The sequence below is a fragment of the Pezoporus wallicus genome, unplaced genomic scaffold, assembly GCF_028554395.1.
Source record: "Pezoporus wallicus isolate ANWC-B61680 ecotype Strahan unplaced genomic scaffold, APGP_CSIRO_Pwel_v1 contig_3181, whole genome shotgun sequence".
Classification (NCBI taxonomy): Eukaryota; Metazoa; Chordata; class Aves; order Psittaciformes; family Psittacidae; genus Pezoporus; species Pezoporus wallicus.
The window spans coordinates 2,125,424-2,144,392 of NW_026641700.1; the positions used below are offsets into that span (position 1 = coordinate 2,125,424).

Genomic DNA, 18,969 nt, shown 5'->3' on the forward strand with positions numbered 1-18,969 from the left:
CCTAAGAATTCACATTTTATCCTCCCAAGTTCTATTTATACATTGTGGCATACCTAGCTCATATTTTGGTTTTTATTTTCTTTGACACTTGCTGTTGATGATGGTGATACAGCAAAACCAACCTCTTGTATTACAAATCAAAGCATCCGGGTAAAATCAGTGAAACAAATACATATTAGTAGGCACATAAAACCCATAAGGTAAGTGCAGTTACTAAGGTGATTTAGTTGCCTTTTGTAAATACTTTATTGTGATGATGTCCTTTCTTTGGAGATACTGCCATTGTATTGCGTCAGAGCCTTTGAAATTGTCACCTTATTTGCATGACATACTTCTGCTGGCATAAAAGATGTTGGTTGGGGGGGCAAGAAAATCACACCCGCTTACTGGCATTGATGTGTCAGCAGAAGTCCTGATTGGAGTTAAGAAAGCTGTGATCAGCTCATTTTAAGTAATTTGGATAAGGAATATAACTAAGCAGGCAGAAAAAATCCTGATGACATATGCTTTACATACACTGTATGTATCTAGTAATGTGTACTGTAAATGTAACTGTAGCAGAAGAGACTCACAAATAACCATGCTCGGAGGATTACTGTCCCTGCTTGGAAATGTGACAGATGCATTGCTCTGTTAAAGAAACTAACTTCTGTCAAGAGTCAAAGCTTTTTGAAAGAATAAATTTGTAGAACCACTGTGGTAATGATCTTCAGGCCACTTTAAAATCTGACTTACAAATTTTCCATACAGGTTGCTGTTTTCTTTCTGTGAAAGTTTTGCACCATTCTAAAGTGGCCAAGTAAGGAACCATACAAAAATGAAAAAAAACAGTATTATTTTGGGCAGCATATCGGCATAGAAGGGCTGATATTTTGTTAGCGTGTATTTGTAAAACATTTATTTTTATCAAAATATTTTTAGCTATTGGCATTGCTCCCAATTACAAATGATAAAAATGGAAGAGAACTGCCACATCGCATAGACTTCTTCCAGTCCTTGGAAGCTCGCCCAGATACTACAGATTCTGTCCTCTTAGTTAAAACAACAACAGAAACAGCACCACCGAGATGTCCAATTTTATGTTTATTTTAAATAGGAAAATGGGGCTATACATCTTCAAGAGACAATGGAAGTAGTGGTTCTGTTACTGGTATTTTATGCAGGTTTACTGCCCCTGGATGCTTTGTGCAAATCTGAGTTGTGTTTTCTGCCAAGGCTTGTGCTGAGGAGTTGTGTGGAGAAATATAAAGGAGGAAGTTTTATTTGGAAGCATAATACCATACCAAGGGCATTTGAACTAAATAAATTATTCCAAGGACTAATAGTATTAATTTGTAATTGCCCAGGATAGATTACAATAATTAAATAAAATATTTCAAATCTCGCTATTTTTATTTCTGTAGCACCCATATTTTTATGTATGTGTATTTTGTGCACTGAAGTTTGATATGTGGTTTCTTGGTGATTTTGTCTTTTTGGGCTTTGGTCCAAAGACTTAAAGTAAGTTTATATCAAAGCATGATCAGTTTGTGCATGTACTTTCCTGCATTAGGTCAGTGACAATAAATGATGGCCTGGCAATGGTCATATAATGAAATAAGTTTATTTAAAGCTGTTACTATGTTTTAATAGAAGTGGTATTAAAGGTTCTATAGTACAGTATGTTGTACTATACTATAGTACAACTGTTGTAAGTCACTTACCTTCTAGTCAATTCCTGAAATCAAAGTGTTTTTTTGACATGTTTTAACACTTAAAATGCATTTGGTTTACGTGTGGAATATTTCTTTTACAGGGAATGGGTTAATCAAGCTTCGTCCGTCCATTTTCTTAGAGTATTAATCTGTCTGAGATTATTAATAAGGGATCCATGCTATCAGGTCAGTATACCAAAATACTGTTTCTTGCTTGGATAAAAGAATGCACATAAGCATCATGCATATGACTTGTGTTGTTGCATGTGTATAAAAATGTATGTTCTTATACACATGTACCTATATTCCTATATGTGAGGAAGTGATTTGCAAACAAACAGATTACAAGAGTGAATTTGCACTGTTACTGAATAGCTTGCTCAAGTTCTTATATTCCTTATGTAGGGCCTGTTGTTGATAACCTTAACAAAGAACCTGTAAATCTCTATAACAGATGGCTTGGTCATTGCTTTGAGCCTTAAACCCTGTGCTTGACTTTAACATGTAGATATGTAAAATTCCCATAATATAATAAGTTAAGAAAACTGAAAGCTGCCTATTCCTCCTAGCTGCCTGATGTTCTTAACTAAAACCAAATAGCTTTCAATTTTATTCTGGCTATTATAGTCACTATTCATAGGACTAAGCCTCAGACATCTGTTAAGATATTTGTGTATTTTTTTCTATGTGTTCCAAAGTTTATACTGTTTTTCCAGTTTTAAAACCTTTAAAACTTAACTTCTGTGTTTTTATTTATCTACTTACTCTAAAATATTCTGAACTCTGAAGGTGCTACATATCTCCAGAATTCATTGACTTCAAGCACTGGAATTAAGGTTTCGCAACATTCATAACAAGCAGAGCATTTATGTTCTAGTGTTCTTTCATTCTAGTGTTTTCTTTATTTTTGCCTTTTTTTAATAATTTAAAAAAATTTTTTTTTTTTTTTTCTTTTTTATTAGGAAATGCTCCACAGCTTGGGTGCTATTGAAAATCTAGCTCAGGTAGAGTTCCTCATGGTACTTTTGTCTGATATGTTGCATGTCAGATCATTACAGTGTACATAAATTCTTGGTTTATGGAAAGAAGTGAGTCCATTCCTCTGCATGTAATCAGTTGATGTGGGGGTTTTCTTTTCACTAGTGTACAAAGAAACTGTCCTTATAATATAGCAGTATTAACCCAGGTCTTTTAGTTAAGAGACTTAAATCCCTCCTGAAGTGGGAGGAGAATTAGAAAAATCAGCACAATTGTTTCAATCAGGAGAAAAGAAGGATGAGTAAAGTCACCTTGAACTGTAGCAAATGATTTTTCAAAAGTAAAAGTGTAGTAATATAATGTTGAAACAGGTTTAAATTTGGGGGCTACAGCACTTTTGCATTACGAATCATGATTGTTACTGCTCTGTGTTAATACTGCTTTGCTTCTTGGTTTCTAATACTTATCAGTGCCAAGTTAGCAGTGAGATTTGACATACCATGAATATCTTTGAAATTCTTTGGAGTTCTCTTTCTAGAAAAAAATTATTTGCTATAATCTTTATAACAAATGTGTCACTCTAGAATGTAGTCATCATTCATCAATATTTATGAAGCCACCTGTATTTCAGAGAGCCCATAGTGCATTTTCAGCCCTTTGGTCAGATAGTCACCTGTTTGAAACATCCCTAAAGTTGCAGGAGTTAAAGGTTACTATTTTGTAATGGATATGGTTCCCACAGGAACTGCTTGGCATTTCCAATGTTGCATGTCATTAATGGTTAGCCGTACTTTTTGAGGAGCTTGCAGACTGCAAAATGCAGCAGCCTGCTGAGACATGGCAACATCTGTAAGTGTCATCCCCAGCAGCACGAACCCAAATTGTGTAATTTATAATCATTTTTACTATGCATGTGTTGCTGGCATAGAGAATTTAAAAAGACATGAGGTGCAATTTTTATGATTTCTGAACTTGTAGGGAACTTAGTCTATTCTATGCAGCATTAAAACTTTTTTTTTTTTTTTTTTTTACTTTTTGGGCAGTTTCAGATAAAAAAAGCTGTTCTCATTTTAAAGTGTTTTAGGATGTTTTAGTAGAAAATGCGAGTTATTACTACCAGTATTACTTTGGATACTAGTATCCAGCTCCTGAGCTTTCTTTCTAAATTATGTGCTGCTGCTGTAGCTCTTGCCTCTCTGTACCATTTACTTGGAACTGTGGCAATTTCCCCAGTGTGCTGGAAATTTCAAAATGCCACCATATGTAAGACCAATACATAAGTGATGCTGAGAATTACATAATGATTGTGTGCACTAACAAACATGACATACTTGGGGTAATTCTCATTTCCTGGAAAATATGTCTGACCAGGAAGTTCTTAGGGTTATTAAAAAAGATTGACCACCATTTCCCACCAGTTAGCTATGTTCAAAATAGCTGTTAGCTGTTCCAAACAGTGCCCAACAGTAGATGCTAAGGGAAAAGTTTGAGAGCAGAAACATGAACTGATAATTCGCCAGAAAACTCTTACCAACCTGTAGCAGCTTGCAAAGAAGGGAATTTGGCTCCAGAAGTAGGGTCATTGTATTCGATAGTCTTCAGTAGATCTCCCTATTGTGGAATTTTACACTTGCTATTTGAATTCTCATGCTTCTGTGATCTCTACTGTTCCCTGACAAGTTTTACAGCGAAGTATGCAAGATGTTTCAGGTTTACCTTTCTTTTTGTGAAACTGATGCACCACCTACAGGCTATTTCCGTGGATTACACTCCAGGTTTATGAATTCTTTGTTTTTTTCCCCCCTTACTCGTAGTATATGGAAACAGTAGCAAATGGCTATCTTGATTACGGAGAAGAGCAGCATAATGTAGACAAGTTGGTCAACATGACATGTAAGTGTTAAATTATAAGGAGGCTTAAAAGGTTTAAAATACTTGAGATGGTCACTACGTAGAATGTTATTAGATTTACTGTAGACATCATCAAACGAGTGAAAACTGAAATTGCTGTGGAAAAGCACATCTTGGTTTTATACATAAGAAGTATTTCTTTAAGAAATTACTGCCTTTTTATGCACTGAAATAACAGTAAAATGAGCTGGTCATGGTTCAAAGAATTTATGCAGTGTTTTACTTTATTATCTGATTGGTAAAATGAAAAATATTAAGTGGTAAAACTTCAATTGATGTGACTTCCTTTGTTCCATAGACATTTTCCAAAAGCTTGCTGCTGTTAACAGTCAAAGAGAATGGGTTATAGCAAGCAGAGCACATAAAGTAAGTGTTTCATAAAATTCTAATTATAACAAATTAACTACATAACTGAGTGACTAATGCTTTTCAGACTTGATCTAGGTGAGAGTAAATTTCTTACCTTGTCAAGCTTGTAAAGTAAGATAATCTCAGTTCTATGTTTTACAGAAATATGAGTAGTAATAGTTTCTTGTATGTAAGCTAATTGCCCTGATGTGTGGTTATTGGTTGCTTGAGATAAATATGTCACAAACGTTTGGACTAAACTCCTTCATATAAAAATTAGTACTCATATTTACACTGTCCTGGCTACACGTTACTATGATACAAATAGTTTTATATATTTTAAAAATATAAATACATTTTTATTTTTACATAGATTTCTGCTATGATTTTTCAATTATGAAGTGTTCTGTGTCCAAATGGAATAGTGACAGCCTAGGCATCCCTACACATTACTCTCGGTCTAAGGATCTATACTTAATCATTGCTGATTTGTGGCCAAACTAAGAAACAATAGAGATGAGGATCAGCTAACTAGTGCTTTGTGATTCCGTTATTCTCCAGTAAAACATTGGCAGTTGTGATCAGATAGTACCACAGAACATATTTTTAGAGAATCTAAACAAATATGAAGTTTACTTTGATATGAACCATTGACAGAATATAATGCAGAACCTTAAATTACATACAATATTGTTTAAATATAAGCTAAAAATCAACTTTTTGCTTCAGAAGGCCTTAATTTAGAGTTCCATAGTGTTTTACACAGGAAGAAATTTTTACAATGGCATATTAAGTTGGACAGATGCTTTAGCAGTCAAGAGAGATACTAATTGCATTTGAGAATAAACATCCTTGCTTGTCCTAAGACTGGGTGTATTCCAAGAGTTTAAATGTATATTAAAGTCTACTTTATATGTTCCTAAGATTTTTAGTATATTGTGCAACAATTTGGTATCTTAATTTGACTTTTCAATAAATAGTTATTTGTGTGCTTGAGTCGTAAAAGAAAATAATGTAATTTATTTATCTTGATTCATGTTTCATTTTCCAGACCTTGGTAAATTTGTTATCTGCCAGAGACAACAATGTGCTTTTAGGTGCCCTCCTTGCTCTGACTAGTCTAGCAGAAAGGTAGGTTCAACTCAGTGCTGTAGTTCACAATAAGCATTTTGATGTTATCTCTTGAACAATAGTGAAACTGCTGTTTCTGAGGAAGACTTCTTTTTTTTTTTTTTTTTTCCTTCCAAAATGTGGCCTTGTTCTGTGGAGATCTATGACAAGTGCTTAATTTTGTACTAATGTAATAAAAACTAAAGAGAAGTCCTTGCAGCAAATTTCTTGCTCATGTGGAAGACTTTTAAAAGGCTGGAGTCATAGAACCTCTGTTTTCAATCCCTGTGCAGGATTCTGGAATTCTTACTGACTTCCTGAATATAAAAATCTTTTATGCTGACCTTAATACAACAGTGCCTCAGAATAACCAGCAAGAATATTGTTCAATGTAGTAAATAATGAATGCATACACTCAAATCTGTGTATACGTATCCTCTCTTCACTAATGGTTGTTCTTAAATAAAGAGTAGGATTTTTTTTTTCCTGGTGTGGAGGGAAAAAAGTAAAAGGAAAATACAGCATCTTTCATCCTTAACATTTTTATAGAAGAAAAGTTACTGCTTCTGCATTATTGTGCTGCTGACTTCCAGATTTCTACAACAATTTTATCTTTTAAATGAAAAATTATAAGGAAAATTACAAAATTAAAGAGCATACATACAATTCCTTGAGATCAGTAGGAATTTATTTATGAGATTTCACTGGATTTTCTCATTTCCTAAATTTCTTTCATTCTACTACAGTTCATTTTTTTTTTTTTGAGTTTAATTTAAATGATGTTATACATTAATTTTTAACTTTCATTCAGCTTTCTTCAAAGAATTAAATGTGTTATATTTGAACTAGGCAGGAAAGTGTTTGGAGTATATTATAAATATTTATGTAAATTTGGTTGATTTAAAAGATTTCTAGTAAGAAACAAATGAAATGAACATTTGTGTCTTTAGTTTTATGCATTCACACTTACTTTTTTGTATTGGGAAAATTGGATATTGTTGCACAGTCACTCTTGACACAGCATATATTTATGCCTTTAAATATTTGTGTGTACAATATGATATTATTACTTGAGAAAAAAATAACTGATCAAATGTATAAGGAGGGATGCTAAAAAGCAATGTGTTTTTTTTTAAATACAATTTCATTTCATATAAATGCCAGGAATAATCACTTTGTAGTCCAGAATGTAGGGAGAAGATAAGTGAGCTCAGCATTGTTGAGAATTTGCTGGTGATACTGCGTGAATACGATTTGCTTTCTAAAAGGTGAGACTTCGCTTGTGGATTAATTGTTTTAAATTTATTTTAACTTTTTCATTTAGGAACATGTTTATTTATAGGAATTATTTAATGTGCCACTTTAATATACTCAAGGTAAAGTTCTGACGTGTGTATTTTGAATCAGGTACTGATACAGCAAAATCTTTTCTAGTAGTTTTGTTACAAGCTGTGTCCCCTCTCTTCAATGATGGCCTACAGTGCAGTGCAAATAATTTGTTGTGTTACCATAAAGTGATAGCAGGTGCTTTGGAGTGGTCACATCTCCTTTTTGCTCCTGGCAGACCTAAGCGATTAGATGGAAATCACACTGAATTCTGACAGCTCCTGGGATGCCCCATATAAACTAGTAAAAAAATTGCAAGACAAATAGCTGTTGCAGTTTATGGCAGAGGCTGGGTCAGACCCCACATCCCTTTAGTCAGAAAATCATAAAGGTTCCTTCAGTTCTTTAGGTAAGACTGCAAGCTGAGCATAGTGTATCTGCATTTCAGTAAGAAACCAAAAGACCCTCAGATTTGATAATACGTCATTTATATATCACATTTAAAACTATTTCTTAAATTTCTGCTTAATCATTTCACACATGTAAATTATTTTACATATGACTAAAGAGAAAGGAATTGAACATAGCAAAAGATTTTATTTAGTTTCTGAGTATGAAATTCTTTAGATTAATGTAAAACGAAAGTTTGCTATAGATTTGGAATTTGAATGTAAACAGGAAATGGATGAAGTTCAATGCTACTTAAGAATAATCTTTAATATGTGAATCTGAATTGTTATGTTTCATCAAACACATGCAGCTTTATTTGCTTCAACTGGAAGTGGAAATCTCTAACCCTATTTCTATGCAAAGTTCACCTTAATTGGGGTGAAGTTAATGAAAATCTTGTATAAAATTTTGAAATGATATATCCAATCCCCTTTCTAAACCTAGTATTCAAAACATACTAGAGAAGAATCACAATTATCTGTGGAATTATTCTAATTCCGTAGACAGACTTTACAAGTCAATGCCATCAGTGCTCCTGGTAGCATTAATGCCATTAAGAAGGTGGTACCTCAGATGACTGCAGTCCACCTGGCCACCTCCCATCCTGGCTGTGTATGCTTGGCTGCCTATGCTGATAGCCAAACTCAGTGTAAATATAAATTTATCCCTCCTGAAAGTTGACCTTCTTTTTTATTTTTACAGTGTTTTTACAGTTTACTGTGACTTTAAGCACTTTTCCTTAACTCCTTTGCTTTTTATTATTGTTATTATGGGAGGTCTCTGTTCTTTCTTCAACATTTGCTGTGGGTTTTTTTCCCCTTTGCTAACTGACAATATGAAGTAATGATGGAGTTATTGTTAAAAGTGCTTGATGATTTCTTTTTTTTTAGGCTTACAGCAGAGTTGTTACGTCTCCTCTGTGCAGAGTCACAGGTGAAAGAGCAAATAAGAATGTATGAGGGAGTTCCAGTCTTGCTCAGTTTACTCCATTCTGATCATATCAAACTTCTATGGAGTATAGTTTGGATTCTGGTACAGGTTTGTGAGGATCCTGAGACTAGTGTGGAAATCCGGATTTGGGGTGGAATCAAACAGCTCCTTCATATTTTACAGGGGTAGGTTTTCAGTCCTCAGCATTGTGGCAATTGTATGAGACAGTTTAATATTTTACGATATATTTGACCAAGTGCTGTTTTATCAAGTAGCATCTTTGTGTTGCTCAGCTGTATGTGATGTCTGCAGAAACTATGAAGCTATTTATAACATAATGAATAATTAGTGTTTTTTTTCAGCTATGCGTATTTCATTGTTATCTAAAATGGTTTTAATGTTTTCACTGTATAAACAATGAGTAATGATAAATGTCATTACTGCCTAATTAGATTTCCTATTAATCAGACACCTATTTCATGTGCTAGAATAGTGCATATAATTGATGAATGTGGTAAAGGAACTTTATGTTTAAAGGCTTGTTTGATTTTTCAAAGTGTATTAGCTATTTTAGTGGAAAACCTCTAAATCTTTAGAACTTCAGAAACAGTTAACAAAGGTATGTCAAGTCTTTTTTTTACACTGCAATTTGTTTTGATTTTTTTCTTTCAGGGACAGAAATCTTGTTTCTGATTGCTCTTCAGTTGGAAGTCTATCCAGTGCGAATGCAGCACGGAGAATACAATATTTTCATTTGTCAAATGATTTGAGTCCTGATGAGATGCAAGAAAATACTTTCTCCCTTCAAGCAGGTAGGTTTATATGGCCTAAACCTCTTTCATGTGTGCACAAAGGTATTATAAATATTTCAAATTTGAAATGGTAAGATTTGATACCTGCTTTAGGGAGCAGGAGCACCAAGTCAGCTGTGTTTATTTCCAAATGTGCAATGCCAGCACATGTTTTCAAAAAGCACACTTTTTCTAGAAAGAAGTAAAGGATGAAGTACTAATTACATAAAGATTTCTTTCACCTGTAAAAATATCTCAAACATATATATATGTTTTCAATTCTGTAGCCTGAGATAATTTTTATTTCATCATATTTTTGCCTCTATTTAAATTTACTATGTGTCATGGTTCAAAACCAGCTGGTAACTCAGCACCATGAAGCTGCTCACTCACTCCCTCCTTCTGCCTCCCTGGGCAGGGTAAAGAGAATCAAAAGTATGTAAAACCCAGCCCGACCTGAGTAGTGATCTGCCCTTCTGGGTAACTCCCCCCAGTTTATATACTGGTGATGACGTGCTGTGGTATGCAATATCCCTTTGGCTAGTTTGGGTCAGGTGTCCTGTCTCTGCTTCCTCCTGGCTTCTTGTGCCTCTCCTCACTGGCAGAGCATGAGACTGAAAAGTCCTTGGTTGAGGTAAGTGATACCGAGCAACAACTAAAACATCGGTGTGTTGAGGAGGGGAGTGAATGTGCAGCTGGTCGGGCATTTGGCCCTTAGCTAATGTTAACCCACCACACTATCTGAATGTCTGTTTGAATCTGGCCCTAAACGTTATATCTGAATTTTTATTCTAGCCTGTTGTGCAGCAATTACTGAGCTGGTGCTCAATGAGACTAACTCTTACCAGGTTGTACAGGTAAGAAGAAGTTATTCAATTAAGTAAATCATTAGAGCTTATAATTTGACTTAATTGTTTTAATTTGTTGCCATAATTTGATTAACAATATGCATTTGAAAGGTATTGGAAAATATGATTTTCTATAACTTTAGTATCTCTGTTTCTTTATACATTTGCACACAGAGACATAGGCAGAAGACATCAACATATGTATCTAGCTGGAAGAATAAACAGCCTTATTCAGACAAGGTTAATTTTGGCATCTCTTGCCATGCTCTTGCCATATTCAAAATAGGAGTAAATAAGAGTAATAATGGAATTAACTGAGAAATAAAAATTCTGAATTTCATGAAGTTTATTAAAACAAAATCTGTGGAGCTTATATTGGCACGTTGTTGTTTCACAATTTGTCTTTTCCTCAGAGTATTTATTTCTGCCATAGCTTCTGCACTCTATCCCCAGGGTTGTGTTTCTAAACCTCATTTAAAATGTAATATTTAAATCAGCTAGAACCTATGGTTCTGCAAACTATTCTGAAAATCCTTGGTGTGTATTCCAGACATAGACAAAGACACACATATATAGGACATTAATATCAGTTCATAGCTGTAGCCAGCTCTCATACTTTAAATGTTGGTGATCAAAGCCTTCAAGTTAGCTTATAACCCAGTTAGAAGTATTCCTAGGGGAATCAAGAGAACAAAAAGCCTTATATATGACCAGGAAAGAAGTTCATATATATCAAAACTGTTGGTTCAGAGGAAAGGAATGGAAGTAAGTCTGGGGAAAATAAAAGGAAGTGTTTTCTGTATATCTTTAGCACTACAATTGCCAATAACCATACTCATTTAGACTTATTTAAACTGGGTAACTTTTGAAAATAATATAACTCCTGGAGGACTTGGGAAGTAAAAAGCTGGTTTTAATACAGTTTTTCTGCATTGCTGTAGCAGTGCATGACAATGGTGGTGTCAGTAAATGTCTTACAAATTGATGTGACAATATGCAGGCTGGAAAAATGTGTTCCAAGCTCAACTTCTCCCACTTATCCTGTTAAAAGACAATGATCTCCCCATTTGTCAAAACACCAGTCAGCGCGCTCCTTTCAGGTCAGGACATAGCTTCAAGCATGTTCATCTCAACTGGAGTTCCACCCTACAACAGTCTCTTTAATTTTAATCCTACTTCTTTCTCTGTGATAATGAAACTTTGAGAGTTCCATGATGAGTGAGATGAAGGAACTCAGGTTAAAAGCAGATAGATGAGGAAGATTTGCACCTCTTTCAGTTATGTGCTGAAAAAGTCAACCAATATGACCTCTAAAGGTTTATCTCATACAGTGGCAAAGTTAGCTTCTGCTGTGTCTGCCCTCTACCTGTTCATCCTGTGTTCTTTTTTCAACTTACAACTTCAGGAGTAGTCTGCAGCAATTCTGGTATCAGGGCAGAATGTGTTTATGATTCAATGGCTCTACTGCACAGCCTGAAATCTTAGTTTAACTCTATCTTCATGGGTTGTTTAAGAAAGCATGTCAGGAACTGCAGCAGAGCCTCTGCAGAGCTGACACATTGTGCTGGTTCCCTTCAACTCAGCTAGAGAGAAGAGTAGTCTTCAACAAGGAGCTTGCCAAGCAACTGGGAGCAATACTATAAATCTGCCAGTGCCCATCTATCAAGCCAACACAGTGGATACATTAATGGGGAAGACACATGGTTACATGAAATTGGAAGCTGAAATACAGGGTGGTTTTCACAAAATCCTACTGAAGGTACAGACATACTCCTCAGGCTATCAGTTCTGGTGTTTCTCCAGTTTCTATTTATTGAGACTGGATTTTTGGTCTCTGGCAATTCAAAATATCCACATGGTGATGGCAGATCTATCTATTGCTGCAATTCCTTCACCTCTAGAGACACAAATATTTCTTCATGATCTGTTTGCAAGCTGTCTTTCCAGTATCAGTTTGAATGTGATGATGACTTAATTCTTATATACATTTAAATCCTTTGAGCTTATAATTTAGGTGTGCTATAGGATGTTGAGAACTTGTCAGTTGGTATTAGCTTCTGATTTATCTGAAGTAACATTGTTTTTCCTTTGTGTGCTATGTATACATACTGACTTTTTTCTGTTTATAGGCAAATGGAATATATACAATAGCAAAGCTGATTTTGCCAAAGAAAGAAAGAAATGCTGAAAACGCGAATTTATTACAGGTAGCTCCCTGTATCCAATTATCATTGCATATTGAAAGCCCCAAACAGTCCCTGAGATTTTTCTTTTATTATTCTAAATTTATTTGAAAGTGCAGTAAAAAAAATAATCTTACTTAAAGGGTGGAAAAAATCCCAACAAAACAAAACCTGGAATAACAAATGTCCCAGGTTAAATAGTGACTCAATTTCTGGTGCTGCGTTCTGATCTACTTTGTTTCTGGCACTTCATATAGTGTAAAGGAAAATGAGTATTTTCCTTGTGATAGCCTTCCCACCATTTTTTCAGGCTGTACAGCATCAGAATTTCTTTTTAGTGTCTTGGTCTTCATTGAAAATCACTGTAGGTTTGACACTATACTAATATCTATTTCTTTCTGAAGAATCTTGCTGTTAAATAAAATACATGAAAACATCACATGAAGTAGAGCAAATTTAAATGTAGGATAAATACAGAGCTAATAAGTATGAGAATGGTTTTTGGGATTGCATAGCAATACCTTCATAAATGTACTGGTTTGTGTCAACTTAGGCTAAAGGTTATCAGTGGTAATTATCTGATAGCTCTTTTCCACCACCTGTGAAATTATGTTGGTGTCTAAGCTGTAGGAAAGTAGTGGTCTAGGGTTCCAGGTTGAGCACAACTGATGCTGCTCCAGTTGCCCTTCTCTGGGCAAGTGTGAGGTCCTTAGCACAGATGAATGCAGTCAGGTCCCTGTTTCTCACCTGCTCTTTGTTCAGGTGTAGCCCTAAACTAACAGGGCTAAATAGCTACTCACCTATTTTATCAGGTAGACATACCTGGATTGCAAGAAAAGGCATTTCCACAAACAGAAAAATAACTCATTGTAGTGACATCTTTCTCTTTCCAGTTCTAGATTAGGGTTGGAGTGCAGGTTCAGTGCAGCAGGTACCTTTCTTCTGCAGTGAGGTTTGATAGTGCATTTCAGTTAAATCAGCTTAAGGATGAGATGAATAAAAATCTCCTTAGATGCTAAGTGAAACTAACATGGAGTCTAATAAACTGGAGCATATGCTCATTACAGTTGCCTCATACAACTGCAAGGAGCTTAATTGTGCCTGCCGTGGTTTAGATTCCAACAGGATGTGTGGGAATTAAATCACAAAAGATAATAAGCAACTGTAGTTGTCTTAAATATTAAGCTGCGTGAATTAATAGTGGACTCAAAGGTCACATATGAAAACAAAATCTGTTTCAGGCAAACAATAGGAAATGTATTTTTTCACAAAAGCTTGTTCAGATTCTCACCCTGTTATCTGTATTGCCTTAATCATTGTTACTGCTGTGCAGTACAGCTGCAGCTATTGGAATACTCTTTTTTGAATTTCATAGGTATTTTTCTTAGAATTCTTGCAGTGCCAGTGTGGTTTCTTTACTGCTCCACTGTTTGTGTTTTCAATGATTAAATTTTCAGCTTCTTTCTGCCATAATTCCTTAGTGATCTTACTTCACTATTTTAAGGGTAACTGTGATATCAGTCATTTGTCCTGCATATGTACCATATATAAAAATCCTTATGCCTTAACTGAAGCAAATTAACAAATGTTAATTATAAATCTAGTACACACACAGTACTAGAATGTTAACACCATATACAGAATGTTAATTATAAATCATACGCTACTAGTGTGAGAAAGATGAATATTAATCACTGTTTAAAATATCAATTTCATTTTTAATTTTTTTATCATTTCCCTTCACTGATGGGCTTTCTACAGTAAGATCTATGTGTAGTCTCTAAAATGAAAGACTTTCAGGGTAGCAGCTATGGCCCAGATAGTCTGGTTTATTTTGTACAGCTAAGTTGTGGATGTGAGGCTCAGTGGAATGTTAGACATCATAACATCCCAGTCTTCTCTTGTGATGGGGGAATATACTTTGGATTAAAAAAGAAACATTGCCTGTAAAAGAGACAGCTTTGTAGCAGCATTAACATACATTCCTTTTCTGTAAAATTTTAGGTATCTGGCTTCCTTCATCAGTAGCATTTGGACTTTATTTCCTTCATCTAATGCATTTTCTACATATTGAATTTTTTTTTTTTTTTTTTAACATGGGGATTAATTCTGCAGTTAGCACTAAGACACGGTTACCGTTGCTAAATAGGGGTTATCACACTGGACTGTAGCAGTGTTTTAGTCACTGATGCAATAAAGTAATTCTAAACTATACTAGAGGCATTTACTATTTGCATTGTTTCAGGTATCAATACCTTATTTCACTTTGGCTTACTTTATACCAACATCTTTGTTTGGTCAGCCATACATGTGCCATACTCTTGACTCTTGGTAAACAGGGTTAAAGATGAGTTGTGTAAAAGCATACTTACTTTACAAATAAAAAAAGATGACTAAGGCTTAAATGTTCCTCAGCCTGTTCTATAGCTTTAGTCACCCACTTTTTTCTCCCCTCCCCCCCCCCCCCCCCCCCTTTTTTTTTTTTTCCTGCTAAATGGCTCTGCCTACTTTTAAATTACAGGAAAAACTTAATACATTTTTACTCTCTTCATTATCAGGTTAGTATCATAATCTGTCTAGTCATTTAAGTACAAAGTTTACCACCATGTGACATCAAGAGGAATCCTTGACATTTATCAATGGCTTTTCCAATTATGTATAAATTTCTCATTAATTGAAGTATTTTCCTGCTGTAGTGTTACGCTTTCAGAGCCCTGAGATTTCTCTTCAGTATGGAAAGAAATCGGCATATCTTTAAAAGGTATGTTAACAAAATGTTTTGTGAAGCTCCTTTTAAGATAATTGTTTGAAAGTTGTAAATCCAATCAGAAAGACAAGTTTTTAAAATGTTATTTATTTTCAACCAGAAGAAATAGTAGAAATAGGGCAAATTCTGTCCTGCACAGAGTTTCAGTTCACCATTCCTGCATTTTATCAGTGAAAGCTACAAGATATAGATGCTCAGTGAGGGGACTTCTATTGTATGCATACCCGAGAACCTAGCTCTTTAGGGGTTCCTATGCATTACAAGAAGGAACTCAGAAAAACTGACAGCAAGTATAACATAATATACTAGAAAAAAAAAAACAAAACAACACAAAAATTACTGGAAACTTGGGAGTTGGATTGACTTTAAAAAGGCTTACATTTGTTTGGACATCTGGCATACAAATATCCAAACAATGGAGACTGAAGTCTGACTTTTGATAGGTCCTTTAACTTCTGTGTATGTAATCATAGAATCACAAAATGTTTTGGTTTGGAAGGGCAGAGACACCTTCCACTGGACCTGGTTGCTCTGCATAGGTAACCATAACCTTCAAACTTTTTTTTCCTTAGAATACCATCATTCCTATGTAATGTTAGAGGATTAATATCTGGATAGATCAGTAAAAATAAAGTGCATTATTTATCACGTTCTAAAGTAAGTTGAAATAATAAACACTGAAAAGTCTATGCTATACATTAATAGCCACTATACACTGTTTCTAAAGTAAATTAAAATGTAAATCTTTGTAGACTTTTCCCTACTGACTTGTTTGAAAACTTCATTGATATTGGACATTATGTGCGTGATATCAGTGCTTATGAAGAGTTGGTATCAAAGCTAAATTTATTAAAGGTAAGTAAAAACCTCTGTAAAAAGCTATATTCTTTGCACTTTCTTAGCACAAGAAAGGCATGACATTCTTCTATTTATTTACTTGTAATTTAATTTGTAACCAGGAAGATGAATTCAAGCAAATTGCTGAAAGTATTGAGAGCATGAATCAGAATAAGGCACCTACAAAACATATAGGCAATTATGCAGTTTTAGAGCACCTTGGCCGTGGAGCTTTTGGAAGCGTATATAAGGTAAACTTATCTTTTGGTATTAATTTACAGGTTTGAGGGGAGGAGTGGGTCTAATACTTCTTTTAGGCAATACTGTTGTTCTGGTTTCAGCTGGGATAGAGTTAATTTTCTTTCCAGAAGCTGGTGCAGAGCTGTGTTTTGGCTTTAGTCTGGGAGCAATGCTGATAACGCACTGATGTTTTAGTTGCTGCCCAGTCGCACTTACCCCAATCATGGACTTTTCAGTCTCATGTTCTGCCAGTGAGGAGGGGCACAAGAAGCCAGGAGGAAGCAGAGACAGGACACCTGACCCAAACTAGCCAAAGGGGTATTCCATATCACAGCACGTTATGCCTGGTATATAAACTGGGGGGAGTTACCCGAAAGGAACAGACCACTTCTCGGGTTGGGCTGGGTGTCTGTCAGCAGGTGGTGAGAAATTGTTTCATGCATCACTGATGTTTACTTCTTTTTTCTTCTCCTTTCCCCTCTTAGTTTTATATTCTCTCTCCTTGTTATTTCTCTTATCATTATTATTATTAATAGCATTATGTTCTACCTTAGTTACTGGACTGTCCTTTTCTCAACCTGTGGGGTTTACACTCTTTCGATTCTCCTCTCCATCCTGGCTGGAGGGGAGAAGTAGGGGGTGAGCAAATGGCTGCATGGTGCTTTGTTACTGGCTGGGCTTAAGCCGTGACAGCCATCCTTTGAATTTCAGTAGGGGAATGCAGATGCAAAGATGCCTTTGTGGATCTGCTGTTAGTATTTGCTGTAATTTTTTTTTGCCCCCTCTTGTATTTGTAAGATTGACCAATGTATCTCTTAGGTTTCTTACTTTCTCTTAATTCCTTTCTACAAACAGAATTTCTGTCTATTGCAGAGGTAAATAATCTGTGTAAAATTATAGAAATTCAAGCATGTTTTATCTGAAAGGCAATACTGGCCACAGATAATGTTACCTCAAACACAAAATGTACTGCTTACCTGTACTGTAGGACTCAGTTCATATAGCTAATCACATCATGTACAGAAAAAGCCAGGATTGTAACTTTTGTGAGTCAGGTTTGGCCTCTAATAACTGATCTGGTAGCCATAATAATATCCTTTCTATCTCCACCCTATATTAACTTTACAAGGGTTTTGATTTTTTCACAGGTTAGAAAGTGTAATGGACAAAATCTCCTAGCAATGAAGGAAGTCAATTTACACAGTCCAGCATTTGGAAAGGACAAAAAAACCAGAGACAGCAGTGTAAAGAACATTGTCTCTGAATTAACCATCATCAAAGAGCAGGTATGTCTCATGAACTCTAGTTTCATGTGTGAGCATTGTTGTTAGCATTATTAACTGTGAATTCTTATATGAAAAGCTGCCTGGCAGAAAAGACCCTGGGGGTGTTGTCTGACCATTGGCTGACTCAGCTTGTGCCCAGGCAGCCAAGGCAGCCAACAGCATCCTGGTCTGTATCAGCAATAGCGTGGCAGCAGGGCCAGGGCAGTGATCATCCCCCTGTACTGGGCACTATTGAGGCCGCACCTCAAATCCTGTGTTGAGTTCTGGGCCTCTCATTGCAAGAAAGACATTGAGGTGCTGAAGAGAGTCCAGAGAAGGGCAATGGAGCTGGTGAAGGGCCTGGAGCACAAGTGTGATGAGGAATAGCTGAGGCAACTACGGGTGTTTAATCTGGAGAAAGGAAGGCTCAGGGGAGACTGTTTCGCTCCCTACAACTGCCTGAAAGGAGGTTGTAGTGAGGTGGGTGTTGATCTCTTCTCCCAAGTAAGAAGCGACAGGACAAGAGGTAACAGCCTCAAGTTGTGCCAGGAAGGGCTCAGGTTGGATATTAGGAAATATTTCTTCACCAAAAGGACTGTCAAGCACTTGAACAGTGCCCAAGAAAGTTGAGTCACCATCCCTAGAGGTATTTAAGAGACCTGTAGGTGTGGTGCTCAGGGACATATTTTAGTGGGACTTGTCAGTGCTAGGTTAATGGTTGGACTTGATGATCTTAAAAGGTCTTTTCCAACATAGTTGATTCTATGATTCTATATTGCAGTGCTTCCAGCTGCTGTTACTATTTTTGTCTGACCACTGCAATATTGGCCCCTTTTACCTGAATGCTGTCAATTTGAAAACCTTCTTACTGCAGCATTAGCAGCAGAACAGATGCCTGTTAGTAAAGATTCTTACTTCCTGTGTTGGTGGTATTTGAACTTTTCAGGGATTCTTTAAATTAAGATTGTGATAGAAAACGGATGAGTCTTTGTTCCATTTAATAAATTCTGGGGCTTAAAATACAAGGAGAAGATGGGATTTTTTGTAATTGAAAATTAAACCCCCAGAGTGATCATTAGTGTTCTTAGGCTAAGAAAACCAATACTTTGATGCAGGTGTCATTGCAAACTCAAACTTCATTTACTCTTTCAATTATTAAGGGAAGAGTGGATAGGAATCATGCTGTATTTTCCTCCTGGTTGTTCTTGTAATGTGCAATGCTTCTCTGTTTGGGATAATAATGAAGGTTTACTGCACTGCAGTTCATAGAAAAGTTTCTGGAATCCTTCAT

General features: G+C 35.7%; 1 protein-coding gene across 1 annotated transcript in view; it reads left to right on the plus strand.

Annotated features, from left to right (window-relative positions):
- The window catches only part of NEK10 (NIMA related kinase 10), a 103,608-nt gene that overhangs the window by 6,805 nt on the left and 77,834 nt on the right, over positions 1 to 18,969 (plus strand). The window contains exons 6-19 of the mRNA XM_057424870.1: positions 1,796 to 1,880; positions 2,657 to 2,698; positions 4,487 to 4,565; positions 4,882 to 4,949; positions 5,983 to 6,062; positions 7,223 to 7,309; positions 8,708 to 8,932; positions 9,420 to 9,559; positions 10,334 to 10,395; positions 12,516 to 12,593; positions 15,266 to 15,330; positions 16,089 to 16,191; positions 16,296 to 16,424; positions 17,562 to 17,699. Coding sequence (XP_057280853.1) covers positions 1,796 to 1,880; positions 2,657 to 2,698; positions 4,487 to 4,565; positions 4,882 to 4,949; positions 5,983 to 6,062; positions 7,223 to 7,309; positions 8,708 to 8,932; positions 9,420 to 9,559; positions 10,334 to 10,395; positions 12,516 to 12,593; positions 15,266 to 15,330; positions 16,089 to 16,191; positions 16,296 to 16,424; positions 17,562 to 17,699 — 1,381 coding nt within the window. The remainder of the gene's footprint in view (positions 1 to 1,795; positions 1,881 to 2,656; positions 2,699 to 4,486; positions 4,566 to 4,881; positions 4,950 to 5,982; positions 6,063 to 7,222; positions 7,310 to 8,707; positions 8,933 to 9,419; positions 9,560 to 10,333; positions 10,396 to 12,515; positions 12,594 to 15,265; positions 15,331 to 16,088; positions 16,192 to 16,295; positions 16,425 to 17,561; positions 17,700 to 18,969) is intronic.